The following is a 16,234-nucleotide window of genomic DNA, read 5'->3' as shown; positions in this document are numbered from 1 at the left end:
GCAGGAAAAATGTAATCCGTTTTACCTCATTTCTACCAGCATGTCACCTTGGCAACTAGAGGCGGGGAAAAAAAACTTTGGATCACATTTACTCCACACACAGAGATGCATACAAAGCTCTCCATCGCCCTCCATTAGGCAAATCTGACCATAACGCTAGCCTCCCGCTTACAAGAAAAACCTCAAACAGGAAGTACCAGTGACGCGCTCAATACGGAAGTGGTCTGATGAATCAGATGCTGAGCTACAGGACTGTTTTGCTAGTACAGATTGGAATATGTTCTGGGATTCGTCCGATGGCATTGAGGAGTTTACCACATCAGTCACCGGCTTTATTAATAAGTGCATTGACGACGTCGTCCCCACAGTGACCGTACGTACATATCCCAACCAGAAGTAATGGATTACAGGCAACATCCGCACTGAGCTAAAGGCTAGAGCTGACGCTTTCAAGGAGCGGGACTCTAACCCGGACTCTTATAAAGAAATCCTGCTATGCCCTCCGACGAACCATCAAACAGGCAAATCGTCAATACATCACATCCTACTACACCAACTCTGACGGTCGTCGGTTGTGGCAGGGCTTGCAAACCATCATGGATTACAAAGGGAAACCCAGCCGCAAGCTGTCCAGTGACGCAAGCCTACCAGTCGAGGTAACCAGACAGACAGTCAGATAGAGCTTAGTACCTCTAATACTAACCAGACAGACGGACACAAACCTTAATACCTCGAATACTAAGCAGACAGACGGAGAGACAGACGGAGAGACAGACGGAGAGACAGACGGAGAGACAGACGGAGAGACAGACGGAGAGACAGACGGAGAGACAGGCGGAGAGACAGGCCGAGAGACGGGCGGAGAGACGGACGGAGAGACGGACGGAGAGACGGACGGAGAGACGGACGGAGAGACGGACGGAGAGACGGACGGAGAGACGGACGGAGAGACGGACGGAGAGACAGGCGGAGAGACAGGCGGAGAGACAGGCGGAGAGACAGACGGAGAGACAGGCGGAGAGACAGGCGGAGAGACAGACGGAGAGACAGGCGGAGAGACAGGCGGAGAGACAGGCGGAGAGACAGACGGAGAGACAGACGGAGAGACAGACGGAGAGACAGACGGAGAGACGGACGGAGAGACGGACGGAGAGACAGGCGGAGAGACAGATGGAGAGACAGATGGAGAGACAGACGGAGAGACAGATACAGAGCTTAATACCCCTAATAGTATCCAGATGTGAATAGCCGTTAGGTACTAAATAATTGAATCCAACTGAATTGAGATCCAGTCAGAATAGGCACATGGGTCCCCGGTTGTATTAGGCTTCTTCCTGATAACCTGAGTACCATTTCTGGGTTTTGTGTCATTAAAGCTTGTTCAACATCGTATTGTCCAATCCAGGCATGCTTTATATCATTTATAACATGTATTAATTTATACAGGGACAGTGCATATTAATCATCGTCAGTGTGCACATCAATACAAATATGTCATAATTAGCAAAAGAGCTCATTTTGGTCCCTCATTTTTGTTCCAGGAGCCAGTACATATGAGGAGGCAGCAGCCTACATCCAGTGTACTACAGTACCCACAATGCACTATTATTATTATTACTACAGGAGCCAGTACATATGAGGAGGCTGCAGCCTACATCCAGTGTACTACAGTACCCACAATGCACTATTATTATTATTACTACAGGAGCCAGTACATATGAGGAGGCTGCAGCCTACATCCAGTGTACTACAGTACCCACAATGCACTATTATTATTACTACAGGAGCCAGTACATATGAGGAGGTTGCAGCCTACATCCAGTGTACTACAGTACCCACAATGCACTATTATTATTACTACAGGAGCCAGTACATATGAGGAGGCTGCAGCCTACATCCAGTGTAAGTTTGAGGACCTGAACAGGAGGAAGGACACTAAAGAGATCTACACCCACTTCACCTGCGCCACCGACACCGAGAACGTTCAGTTCGTATTCGACGCAGTCACAGACGTCGTCATCAAGATCAACCTCAAGGAGTGTGGACTCTACTGAGGAGGACCAGAAATCTTCAGGTCAGTGACCTTTGACTTGTGGAATTCCACCCTCAGGTATTTTTTTTTTGCTTTATTGAGACAGCTGGAAAATAGATGTAGGAAAGGCGGGAAAGGCGGGCGGGGGGATTGAACCCACAACCATGAGGGCTCTAACATGTCCTTGCTGTGAGAACTGTTAGAGTGTGGCCTCTACGGAGGTGACGGGGCGCTTCAGGTTACTGACCTTTTGAAGTTTGTAAATACTGAATCCCTGTAAAAAAAAAAAAAAAAAAATAATGTACCTGGTATTGGTTAAAGTTGCAGAAGCTTTTTGCTTTTTGGGGCATTTGGGTAAATCTGAGAGGACTGGATAGTCCGCAGTATGCCAAGATGTCTGTAAGTTACAGATTCTTTGTCCTCTTGACTGTTTGATTCAGTGGCAGCATGTGTATGTGTTGTAATGAAGCATGAGAGGGCTTGGATGCAGTCATCGGTACGAGGCTTTGGCAGAGTTTTCTAATGGTTCACTGTTATCCTCTCCTCTCTCTTCATCCTTTGTAGGTGTCTGGTGGGCTGTGAGCCTCATGGGAGGGGGATGATGATGACTTGGGATGTTTGAATTAGATGATTGTAGAAGTAGAAGAAGATTATAGAAAGTAGAACCAGCGACTGAGAATGTTCTTTGCCACGCTGAATGGAGACAGACTGTTCGTTGCCACGCTGAATGGAGACAGACTGTTCGTTGCCACACTGAATGGAGACAGACTGTTCGTTGCCACGCTGAATGGAGACAGACTGTTCGTTGCCACGCTGAATGGAGACAGACTGTTCGTTGCCACACTGAATGGACACAGACTGTTCGTTGCCACGCTGAATTGAGACTGAGACTGTTCGTTGCCACGCTGAATGCAGACTGAGACTATTTGTTGCCACGCTGAATGCAGACTGAGACTGTTCGTTGCCACGCTGAATGCAGACTGAGACTGTTCATTGCCATGCAGACTGAGACTGTTCGTTGCCATGCTGAATGCAGACTGAGACTGTTCGTTGCCATGCAGACTGAGACTGTTCGTTGCCATGCAGACTGAGACTGTTCGTTGCCATGCAGACTGAGACGGTTCGTTGCCATGCTGAATGCAGACTGAGACTGTTCGTTGCCATGCAGACTGAGACTGTTCGTTGCCATGCAGACTGAGACTGTTCATTGCCATGCAGACTGAGACGGTTCGTTGCCATGCTGAATGCAGACTGAGACTGTTCGTTGCCACACTGAATGTAGCAGCTGACGAATACTGCATTTTGGGATTGTTTCCGTTTTGACCACTTTATTTTTCTCCATGTTCAACGCTCTTGATACCCTGAGCTCAGGACAGAACTGAATTGTGGGGAAAACCTTAAGCAGTGGAACTGCCAAGTCAGACTACAGAATACTTCTGTTTTTAGTTCCAGATAATGTACACTGAAAAAAATATGAACGCAACATGTAAAGTGTTGGTCCCATGTTTCATGAGCTGAAATAAAAGATCCCAGAAATGTTCCATATGCACAAAAAGCTTATTTCTCTCAAATGTTGTGCTCAACTTTGTTTACATCCCTGTTAGTCCCCTGTAGCTCAGTTGGTAGAGCATGGCGCTTGCAACGCCAGGGTTGTGGGTTCATTTCCCACGGGGGGCCAGTCTGAAAAATGTATGCACTCACTAACTGTAAGTCGCTCTGGATAAGAGCGTCTGCTAAATGACTAAAATGTCAATCTAAAATGTTAGTGAGCATTTCTCCTTTGCCAAGATAATCCATCCACCTGACAGGTGTGGCATATCAAGAAGCTGATTAAACAGCATGATCATTAGACAAGTGCACCTTGTGCTGGGGACAATAAAGGGCCACCCTAAAATGTGCAGTTTTGTCACACAACACAATGCCACAGATGTCTCAAGTTTTGAGGGCACGTGCAATTGGCATGCTGACTGCAGGAATGTCCACCAGAGCTGTCGCTAGAGAATTTAATGTTCATTTCTCTACCATAAGCCGCCGCCAACGTCGTTTTAGAGAATTTGGGCAGTACGTCCAACCGGCCTCACAACCGCAGACCACGTGTAACCACGCCAGCCCAGGACCTCCACATCTGGCTTCTTCATCTTCAAGACCAGCCACCCGGACAGCTGATGAAACTGTGGGTTTGCACAACCTTCTCAGGGAAGCTAATCTACGTGCTCGTCGTCCTCACCAGAGTCTTGACCTGACTGCAGTTTGGCATCGTAACCGACTTCAGTGGGAAAATGCTAACCTTCGATCGTCACTGGCACGCTGAACAAGTGTGTTCTTCATGGATTAATCCCGGTTTCAACTGTACCGGGCAGATGGCAGACAGCGTGTATGGCGTCGTGTGGGCGAGCGGTTTGCTAATGTCAACGTTGTGAACAGAGTGCCCCATGGTGGGGTTATGGTAGGGCAGGCATAAGCTACAGACAACGTACACAATTACATTTTATCGATGGCAATTTGAATGCAGAGAGATACCGTGACGAGATCCTGAGGCCCATTTGTCTTGCAATTTATCCGCCGCCATCACCTCATGTTTCAGCATGATAATGCACAGCCCCATGCCGCAAATATCTGTACACAATTCCTGGAAGTTGAAAATGTCCCATTTCTTCCATGGCCTGCATACTCACCAGACATGTCACCCATTGAGCATGTTCGGGATGCTCTGGATCGACGTGTACGACAGAATGTTTCAGTTCCTGCCAGTATCCAGCAAGTTCGCACAGCCATTGGAGAGGAGTGGGACAACATTCCACAGGCCACAATCAACAGCCTGATTAACTCTATGCGAAGGAAATGTCATGCTGCATGAGGCAAATGGTGGTCAAACCAGAAACTAACTGGTTCCACGCCCCTACTTTTTTTTTAAAAGATATCTGTGATCAACAGATGCATATCTGTATTCCCAGTCATGTGAAATCCATAGATTAGGGCCTAATGAATTTATTTAAATTGACTGATTTCCTTATATGAGCTGTAACTCAGTAAAATCTTATAAACTCAGCAAAAAAAGAAACGTCCTCTCACTGTCAACTGTGTTTATTTTCAACAAACTTAACATGTGTAAAGATTTGTATGAACATAACAAGATTCAACAACTGAGACATAAACTGAACAAGTTCCACAGACATGTGACTAACAGAAATGGAATAATGTGTCCCTGAACAAAGGGGTGGTCAAAATCAAAAGTAACAGTCAGTATCTGGTGTGGCCACCAGCTGCATTAAGTACTGCAGTGCATCTCCTCCTCATGGACTGCACCAGATTTGCCAATTCTTGCTGTGAGATGTTACTCTTCCTCCAAGGCACCTGCAAGTTCCAGGACATTTCTTGGGGGGATGGCCCTAGCCCTCACCCTCCGATCCAATAGGTCCCAGACGTGCTCAATGGGATTGAGATCCGGGCTCTTCGCTGGCCATGGCAGAACACTGACATTCCTGTCTTGCAGGAAATCACGCACTGCCATGCTGGAGGGTAATGTCAGGATGAGCCTGCAGGAAGGCTACCATATGAGGGAGGAGGATGTCTTCCCTGTAACGCACAGCGTTGAGATTGCCTGCAATGACAACAAGCTCAGTCCGATGATGCTGTGACACACCGCCCCAGACCATGACGGACCCTCCACCTTCAAATCAATCCTGCTCCAGAGTACAGGCCTCGGTGTAACGCTCATTCCTTCGACGATAAACGTGAATCCGACCATCACCCTTGGTGAGACAAAACTGCGACTCATCAGTGAAGAGAACTTTTTGCCAGTCCTGTCTGGTCCAGCGACGGTGGGTTTGTGCCCATAGGCGACGTTGTTTCTGGTGAGGACCTGCCTTACAACAGGCCTACAAGCCCTCAGTCCAGCCTCTCTCAGCCTATTGCGGACAGTCTGAGCGATTGTGCGTTCCTGTTGTAACTCGGGCAGTTGTTGTTGCCATCCTGTACCTGTCCCGCAGGTGTATGTACCGATCCTGTGCAGGTGTTGTTACACGTGGTCTGCCACTGTGAGGACGATCAGCTGTCCGTCCTGTCTCCCTGTAGCGCTGTCTTAAGCGTCTCACAGCATGGACATTGCAATTTATTGCCCTGGCCACATCTGCAGTCCTCATACCTCCTTGCAGCATGCCTAAGGCACATTCACGCAGATGAGCAGGGACCCTGGGCATCTTTCTTTTGGTGTTTTTCAGAGTCAGTAGAAAGGCCTCTTTAGTGTCCTAAGTTTTCATAACTGTGACCATAATTGCCTACCGTCTGTAAGCTGTTAGTGTCTTAACGACCGTTCCACAGGTGCATGTTCATTAATTGTTTAAGGTTCATTGAACAAGCATGGGAAACAGTGTTTAAAACCCCTTACAATGAAGATATGTTAAGTTATTTGGATTTTTAAGAATTATCTTTGAAAGACAGGGTCCTGAAAAAGGGACGTTTCTCCTTTTTGCTGAGTTTATTTTTGTTCAGTGTATATGGAGTGGAGTGATGTTTTAATGGCGTTTGGTTGATTAACCAACGAATCACACAGATAGAAAAATAATCCCTGGCTGTGTCCCAAACGGCACCCTATTCCCTACAGAGTCCGATGGGCCCAAAAGTAGTGCACTATGTAGGGAATAGGGTGCCATTCTCTGGTCTAAAGTAGTGCACTATATAGGGAATAGGGTACCATTCTCTGGTCTAAAGTAGTGCACTATATAGGGAATAGGGTACCATTCTCTGGTCTAAAGTAGTGCACTATATAGGGAATAGGGTACCATTCTCTGGTCTAAAGTAGTGCACTATATAGGGAATAGGGTGCCATTCTCTGGTCTAAAGTAGTGCACTATATAGAGAATAGGGTGCCATTCTCTGGTCTAAAGTAGTGCACTATGTAGGGAATAGGGTGCCATTCTCTGGTCTAAAGTAGTGCACTATATAGGGAATAGGGTGCCATTCTCTGGTCTAAAGTAGTGCACTATATAGGGAATAGGGTGCCATTCTCTGGTCTAAAGTAGTGCACTATGTAGGGAATAGGGTGCCATTCTCTGGTCAAAAGTAGTGCACTATGTAGGGAATAGGGTGCCATTCTCTGGTCAAAAGTAGTGCACTATGTAGGGAATAGGGTGCCATTCTCTGGTCTAAAGTAGTGCACTATATAGGGAATAGGGTACCATTCTCTGGTCTAAAGTAGTGCACTATATAGGGAATAGGGTGCCATTCTCTGGTCTAAAGTAGTGCACTATATAGGGAATAGGGTACCATTCTCTGGTCAAAAGTAGTGCACTATATAGGGAATAGGGTACCATTCTCTGGTCTAAAGTAGTGCACTATATAGGGAATAGGGTGCCATTCTCTGGTCAAAAGTAGTGCACTATATAGGGAATAGGGTATCATTCTCTGGTCTAAAGTAGTGCACTATATAGGGAATAGGGTACCATTATATAGGGAATAGGGTGCCATTATATAGGGAATAGGGTGCCAATTGAGACACATCCCTTCTCTCCATTCCAGTGCTCACATCTATAGATTGACACAATACTGGTAGACACTGAGTGTACAAACCATTAAGAACACATACCTCCCCATTCCCCCTTTGCCCTCAGAACAGCCTCAATTTGCCCTGGGCATGGTGTCGAAAGCATTCTACAGGGATGCTGGCCCATGTTGACTCCAATGCTTCCCACAGATGTGTCAAGTTGGCTGGATGTCCTTTGAGTGGTGGACCATTTTAATACACACGGGAAACTGTTGAGCGTGAAAAACCCAGCATCGTTGCAGTTCTTGGCACAAACCGGTGCGCCTGGCACCTACTACCAAAACCCCGTTCACAGGCACTTACCCATTCACCCTCTGAAATCCTTCTTTAACCTGTCTCCTCCCCTTCATCTACACTGATTGAAGTGGATTTAACAGGTGACATTAATAAGGGATCATAGCTTTCACCTGGATTCACCTGGTCAGTCTGTCATGGAAAGAGCAGGCGTTCATAATGTTTTATACACTCGGTTATGCAAACCACCAAGGACCAAACCACCAAGCTGAATATCTCTCATCTCAATATTTCACTTTATTTTATTTGTTTAAATAACCAGTCTACACTTTGTTGCATTTCTTCATTGAGTTAAATGTCTCATTTCATTTCCTGTAAAACCATGTCTTTATAACATGTTTGTATGGAGTAGTTAAAACTGTCTTTTTCATTTGGGATTTCTTTACAATATCAGATTGCACTTATTTCCATCTACAGTTGAAGTCGGAAGTTTACATGCACTTAGGTTGGAGTCATTAAAACTCATTTTTCAACCACTCCACAAATGTATTGTTAACAAACTATAGTTTTGGCAAGTTGGTTAGGACATCTACTTTGTGCATGACACAAGTAATTTTTCCAACAATTGTTTACAGACAGATTATTTCACTTATAATTCACTGTATCACAATTCCAGTGGGTCAGAAGTTTACATACACTAAGTTGATTGTGCCTTTAAACATCTTGGAAAATTCCAGAAAATGATGTCATGGCTTTAGTAGCTTCTGATAGGCTAATTGACATCAATTGGAGGTGTACCTGTGGATGTATTTCAAGGCCTACCTTCAAACTCAGTGCCTCTTTGCTTGACATCATGGGACAATCAAAAGAAATCAGCCAAGACCTCAGAAAAACAATTGTAGACCTCCACAAGTATGGTTCATCCTTGGGAGCAAGTTCCAAACACCTGAAGGTACCACGTTCATCTGTACAAACAATAGTACGCAAGTATAAACACCATGGGACCACGCATCCATCATACCGCTCAGGAAGGAGACGCGTTCTGTCTCCTAGAGATGAACGTACTTTGTGCGAAAAGTGCAAATCAATCCCAGAACAACAGCAAAGGACCTTGTGAAGATGCTGGAGGAAACGGGTACAAAAGTATCTATATCCACAGTAAAACGAGTCCTATATTGACATAACCTGAAAGGCCGCTCAGCAAGGAAGAAGCCACTGCTCCAAAACCGCCATTAAAAAGCCAGACTACTGTTTGCAACTGCTCATGGGGAGAAAGATCGTACTTTTTGGAGAAATGTCCTCTGGTCTGAACTGTTTGCCCATAATGACCATCGTTATGTTTGGAGGAAAAAGGTTGATGCTTTCAACCTGAAGAACACCATCCCAACCGTGAAGCACTGGGGGTGGCAGCATCATGCTGTGGGGGTGCTTTGCTGCAGGAGGGACTGGTGCACTTCACAAAATAGATGGCATCATGAGGAAGGAAAATTATGTGGATATATTGAAGCAAAATCTCAAGACATCAGTCAGGAAGTTAAAGCTTGGTCATAAATGGGTCTTCCAAATGGACAATGACCCCAAGCATACTTCCAAAGTTGTGGCAAAATGGCGTAAGGACAACAAAGTCAAGGTATTGGAGTGGCCATCACAAAGCCCTGACCTCAATCCTATAGAACATTTGTGGGCAGAACTGAAAAAGCGTGTGCAATCAAGGAGGCCTACAAACCTGACTCAGTTACACCAGCTCTGTCAGGAGGAATGGGCCAAAATTCACCCAACTTATTGTGGGAAGCTTGTGGAAGGCTACCCAAAATGTTTGACCCAAGTTAAACAATTTAAAGGCAATGCTACCAAATACTAATTAAATGTATGTAAAACTTCTGACCCATTGGGAATGTGATGAAATATATAAAAGCTGAAATAAATAATTCTCTCTACTATTATTCTGACATTTCACGTTCTTAAAATAAAGTGGTGATCCTAACTGACCTAAATCAGGGAATTCTTACTAGGATTAAATGTCAGGAATTGTGAAAAACGGAGTTTAAATATATTTTGCTAAGGTGTATGTAGACTTACGACTTCAACTGTATAAGTAGTGTGAATGCTCTAACGATGGATCAGGAATTAATGTGATAGATTTGATGTGCACCTATTTTTATTTTTAACTTTATTTAACTAGGCAAGCCAGTTAAGAACAAATTCTTATTTACAATGACGGCCTACACTGGCCAAACCCGGACGACGCTGGGCCAATTGTGCGCCGCCCTATGGGACTCCCAATCACGGCCGGTTGTGATACAGCCTGGAATCGAACCAGGGGGTCGGTAGTGACGCCTCAAGCACTGAGATGCAGTGCCTTAGACCGCTGCCCCACTCGGGAGCCCAATCTACTACTCTAACTCTTTACATCTGAGATTTTAATCAGCCATCTTTCATGAATGCAAAAGTATTGTCTAGACTTTAACCTGAGAGGTTAGACTTTAACATGAGAGGTTAGACTTTAACATGAGAGGTTAGACTTTAACCTGAGAGGTTAGACTTTAACCTGAGAGGTTAGACTTTAACCTGAGAGGTTAGACTTTAACCTGAGAGGTTAGACTTTAACCTGAGAGGTTAGACTTTAACCTGAGAGGTTAGACTTTAACATGAGAGGTTAGACTTTAACATGAGAGGTTAGACTTTAACATGAGAGGTTAGACTTTAACATGAGAGGTTAGACTTTAACCTGAGAGGTTAGACTTTAACCTGAGTGTCACGGATTCAGCCGAGGCTGCTCCTCCTCCTTGCTCGGGCAGGCTTCGGCGTTCGTCGTCCCCAGAGTACTAGCTGCTGCCGATCGATGTTTCTGTGTTTGTCTTGTTTGGTCTTTATTGTGTACACCTGTTTCCCATTATGTTGGATTGTACTCCCTATATTTACCCATGTCTCTCATTTGGTTATTTTGTGTGTGATTGTTCGTTTGTCATTCCGGCAGTTCCTTGTATGCACGGGTCGTTGTGTTTTTCCTCTCTGTTTTGGAGGTTTGTTGTTTCATTCCTATGCCAGGTCTTCCTACAGCCCTACAAACGGCCGACGCCCTGTTTACACACGTCTTCCGGCACTACGGGGTGCCTGAGGATATAGTGTCTGATCAGGGTCCCCAGTTCACCTCTAGAGTCTGGAGGGCGTTTATGGAACGTCTGGGGGTCTCGATTAGCCTTACCTCAGGTTTTCACCCTGAGAGTAATGGGCAGGTGGAGAGAGTAAACCAGGATGTGGGTAGGTTTCTGAGGTCCTATTGCCAGGACCGGCAGGAGGAGTGGTCGGGGTATATCCCCTGGGCAGAGATTGCCCAAAACTCACTCCGCCACTCCTCCACTAATCTTACGCCTTTCCAGTGTGTGCTGGGTTATCAGCCGGTCCTGGCACCCTGGCATCAGAGCCAGATCGAAGCCCCTGCGGTGGATGAGTGGTTTCGGCGCTCGGAGGAAACCTGGAACGCTGCGCATATCCATCTGCAGCGGGCTATCAGACGGCAAAAGGCGAGCGCCGATCGCCACCGCAGTGAGGCTCCGGTTTATGCACCGGGAGATCGGGTCTGGCTCTCGACCCGAAACCTGCCCCTTCGCCTGCCCTGCCGGAAGCTGGGTCGGCGGTTTGTGGGGCCATTTAAAGTCCTGAGGAGATTGAACGAGGTATGTTATAGGTTACAACTGCCCATTAATTACCGCATTAACCCCTCGTTCCATGTGTCTCTCCTCAGGCCGGTGGTAGCTGGTCCACTCCAGGAGAATGAGATACGAGAGGCTCCTCCGCCCCCACTAGACATCGAGGGGGCTCCGGCGTACTCAGTCCGTTCCATCGTGGATTCGAGGCGTCGGATGGGGGGTCTGCAGTATCTTGTGGAGTGGGAGGGGTACGGTCCGGAGGAACGGTGCTGGGTCCCTAGGAGGGACATCCTAGATCCCTCCCTGTTGAGGGATTTTCACCGGAGTCATCCGACTCGTCCTGCTCCGCGTCCTCCTGGCCGTCCCCGAGGCCAGGGTCGGCGCACGGCTGGATCCGCGCGTCAAGGGGGGGGTACTGTCATGGATTCAGCCGAGGCTGCTCCTCCTCCTTGCTCGGGCAGGCTTCGGCGTTCGTCGTCCCCAGAGTACTAGCTGCTGCCGATCGATGTTTCTGTGTTTGTCTTGTTTGGTCTTTATTGTGTACACCTGTTTCCCATTATGTTGGATTGTACTCCCTATATTTACCCATGTCTCTCATTTGGTTATTTTGTGTGTGATTGTTCGTTTGTCATTCCGGCAGTTCCTTGTATGTACGGGTCGTTGTGTTTTTCCTCTCTGTTTTGGTGGTTTGTTGTTTTGTACGTTATTCTTACTGTATTCAGTAAAGAACGTTGTCCGCCGCTCAGTGTCCTGCATTTGACTTCTCTACCGCATACACGTCGCTTGACACTGAAGAGGTTAGACTTTAACCTGAGAGGTTAGACTTTAACTTTACCTACATCCTGATTTGTTCTTTATTTTTTCAACGTAAATGACAAATGGACCACTTTGTATTGAACAGTATTTTTATATGTAGGACTATTGTTCACTATGGCACGTTATTGTATAATATTGATCATTGAATATTGTCAAGTGAGATTAATACTTTTATCATAACCCTTTGTGAGACAATACTTATTGATTACCTGAATGAAAGACAATTTTGGAATTCACATCTTGATATTCTATAGCCTTTATTAATTAATTAAGAGATGTTTTTTTTTTTTAAGTGCATTTATAATCCTGTGGATTTCAGTTAAGAATGAGCTGACCAATGAACTAGATCAAGTGTCTTACAATGTTACAGAGGGGAAGCTGTGGTCAGACCCCACCCCATGCCTTCAATCGCAGAATGGAGTTTTTCTTATCCCATCTTGTTCTAAGGGGGCACAAACAAATGTGGTTAGTTCAGTTTAGGCAAGAAATGCAAGTAATTCCACGAAAGGTTAGGGTTATGGGTTGGGTTATGTTTAAGTAAGAAACGTGATTGGTTCGGAACCAAGGAGAACTCCACTGAGCGGTCATTTTGTCCAGAAAACGGTTGCCAAATAGCCACTAACTATCTGGGTTAGAGACTGTCATGACTTCCTCCTTACCTTACATTCCAGGGTCATATTCATCATGTACCAAACGGAATAAAGTACACTGAAACGGGAAGGGACTACCTGGAATTGTCCAACAAGAAACACTCGTTTTTGTTTTTGTTTTTTTTGTTTTGTTTTCTTTTGCCAAACTTTTTTGCTACGCTTTGAAACGGTGTTCCCTAATGAACACACCTCCTGTAGAGCAGATGTGGTGGTTACGTTCTATTTCAGTTTGACTGTGTACAGATGTTGTTAATATTAACTGATTGTAAAGCGTGATATGACGTCCATGTTCACATCGCTCAGGTTCTCTGTGATATAATTGTGTACGACTCGACTGTCGTCGTCACAGGGTTCCGATTCGATTGTATCTATCCAAGGCGTTTAGTCCGTCCACTCTGCTCTCACAAATGTAAAGTCTACAGCAGGTCAAGCAGAAGAGGAATAGTAGCAGTGTTGAGGTCAATTCAGAAAGTAAACAAAATTCCAATTCCACTTTGAAAAGCATTGACGAGAATTGGAATTAGAAATGTCAGTGTACTTCATGAATTGACTGGAATTGAAATGGAATTGACTCCAACCCTGAATTGTTGTGCTGCAAAACAACAGTTTATTTCCTCTGTGTCAGTACGGTCTGTGTAATCTGTGGCAGTACTGTCTGTGTAATCTGTGGCAGTACTGTCTGTGTAATCTGTGGCAGTACTGTCTGTGTAATCTGTGGCAGTACTGTCTGTGTAATCTGTGTCAGTACTGTCTGTGTAATCTGTGGCAGTACTGTCTGTGTAATCTGTGGCAGTACTGTCTGTTTAATCTGTGGCAGTACTGTCTGTTTAATCTGTGGCAGTACTGTCTGTGTAATCTGTGGCAGTACTGTCTGTGTAATCTGTGGCAGTACTGTCTGTGTAATCTGTGGCAGTACTGTCTGTGTAATCTGTGGCAGTACTGTCTGTGTAATCTGTGGCAGTACTGTCTGTGTAATCTGTGGCAGTACTGTTTGTGTAATCTGTGGCAGTACGGTCTGTGTAATCTGTGGCAGTACGGTCTGTGTAATCTGTGGCAGTACGGTCTGTGTAATCTGTGGCAGTACTGTCTGTGTAATCTGTGGCAGTACTGTCTGTGTAATCTTTAATTATCCAAAACAAGAGTACAGAGTAGTCTATCCATCTTTATTTTATGTCTAAAAAAGAACAAACGTAATATTCAAAACTGTCCATTTCTCACAGCACATAAGATATATATTGGTTTGGTCTAATCTTATTTACAAAGTGTAATAAGCTTTTGTCTCACAATACACCGTTTATGCTATTAAAACAGATCAAAATTAAAAATAGATGAGAATTTTCAAATATCTGCTGTTAACTTCATAACTTTTTACAAGTTAAAACGAGACAACAGGAGACTACTAAAGGTAAAAACAAAAATACTAGCTTCAGGGGGTTTAAAGGTACATTACACAATTTAAGTGCTGTCCAATGCCTCGCGCAAGGAAGAGCACGTTGCCTGCTGCATAGCCAGTTTTTTTTTTTTACAACAAAAATGTTAAATGTTGATACTCTGTTTTCAACCCAATGGACTTGATGATGATGTTGTTGATGTCGAGGGAGCATCCGAGGAACCAGGGCTCGGTGGTGGTGACGATGACAGCAGATAAAGAGTTGTCCGCCAACTGTCCACCTCCTCCAGCGCAGTGCCCAAATAAAACCAATGAGTTGGGTGATGGAAGTTCTGGAGAGAGTAAGAAAATAGGAACTCAATTTAATACGTCACCTTTAATACATTTAATACATCACCTTTAATACGTCACCTTTTATACATCACCTTTTATACATTTAATACGTCACCTTTAATACGTCACCTTTTATACATTTAATACATCACCTTTAATACATCAACTTTTATAAATGTAATACGTCACCTTTAATTAATCACCTTTTATACATTTAATACGTCACCTTTTATACATTTAATACGTCACCTTTTATACATTTATACATGATATATTTTGAAAATCTGTTGTGCCTTTGTGAATGCTACTTTTGTCATAGATCAATCATGCAAATTCAGTTTGTTTTGGTCACCCAACTGGAACAAAAGCACACACGCTCCAAGACTGCAGTTGCAATGCCCACAGCTGCTCTGTTTAGTTGACCACATTTTGTTTTGAGAAAAGCATTGCTTAATTAGGGGCTCTAGTCAAACTGTAAAGCTGAAGCATTAGTGTCCGCGATAGTAAATGTAATTTCCGATTCCGCCGACATATGCAGCAGTCTCCTGCAAAGAGACTTGAGGTCTGTTTAATGGTACTTTGGGAGGCTAATGACGAAAAATAAACCATGAATAGAAACAATATGGGAAGGACAGGGATAGGGAGGGAGGGACAGGGAGGGACAGGGAGGGAGGGAGGGACAGGGAGGGACAGGGAGGGACAGGGATAGGGAGGGAGGGAGGGACAGGGAGGGAGGGAGGGAGGGACAGGGATAGGGAGGGAGGGAGGGAGGGAGGGAGGGAGGGACAGGGAGGGAGGGAGGGAGGGACAGGGATAGGGAGGGAGGGAGGGACAGGGAGGGAGGGAGGGAGGGAGGGACAGGGATAGTGTCGAGGGAGGGAGGGAGGGAGGGAGGGAGGGAGGGAGGGAGGGACAGGGACCTCAGACCATGGTATGTCCGCTCTAGTAATACATTTCTATGGTCTGACCTGACATGTAATAGAAATATAATAAGGCTGTAATAATTAGAAACATAAATATGTCAAACAAAATAAAGCATGTCATGTTGTTTTAATTGATTTGCAGCCAGGCCTTTATTATAGTGTGTCAGCAGATGGTCTGTCCACAGCCAGGCCTTTATTATAGTGTGTCAGCAGATGGTCTGTCCACAGCCAGGCCTTTATTGTAGTGTGTCAGCAGATGGTCTGTCCTCAGCCAGGCCTTTATTATAGTGTGTCAGCAGATGGTCTGTCCTCAGCCAGGCCTTTATTATAGTGTGTCAGCAGATGGTCTGTCCACAGCCAGGCCTTTATTATAGTGTGTCAGCAGATGGTCTGTCCTCAGCCAGGCCTTTATTATAGTGTGTCAGCAGATGGTCTGTCCACAGCCAGGCCTTTATTATAGTGTGTCAGCAGATGGTCTGTCCTCAGCCAGGCCTTTATTATAGTGTGTCAGCAGATGGTCTGTCCTCAGCCAGGCCTTTATTATAGTGTGTCAGCAGATGGTCTGTCCTCAGCCAGGCCTTTATTATAGTGTGTCAGCAGATGGTCTGTCCTCAGCCAGGCCTTTATTATAGTGTGTCAGCAGATGGTCTGTCCACAGCCAGGC

The 16,234-nt window shown here is 45.3% G+C and overlaps 2 protein-coding genes across 2 annotated transcripts in view; both read left to right on the top strand.

Annotated features, from left to right (window-relative positions):
* Nucleotides 1-3,888, top strand: part of LOC311150402 (guanine nucleotide-binding protein G(i) subunit alpha-3-like) — a 66,481-nt gene extending 62,593 nt beyond the window's left edge. Inside the window, exons 8-9 of the mRNA XM_084187866.1 lie at nucleotides 1,864-2,074; nucleotides 2,597-3,888. Of these exons, the coding sequence (XP_084043992.1) occupies nucleotides 1,864-2,054 (191 nt within the window). The 3' untranslated portion in view covers nucleotides 2,055-2,074; nucleotides 2,597-3,888. The remainder of the gene's footprint in view (nucleotides 1-1,863; nucleotides 2,075-2,596) is intronic.
* Nucleotides 1-16,234, top strand: part of LOC311149472 (uncharacterized protein) — a gene marked incomplete at both ends in the record, with an annotated part of 790,865 nt that overhangs the window by 477,955 nt on the left and 296,676 nt on the right. The window lies entirely within an intron of this gene.

The sequence above is a fragment of the Coregonus lavaretus genome (assembly GCF_964263955.1).
Source record: "Coregonus lavaretus genome assembly, chromosome: 22".
NCBI classification, from domain to species: Eukaryota; Metazoa; Chordata; class Actinopteri; order Salmoniformes; family Salmonidae; genus Coregonus; species Coregonus lavaretus.
This window is presented reverse-complemented; position numbering and strand designations above follow the sequence as displayed.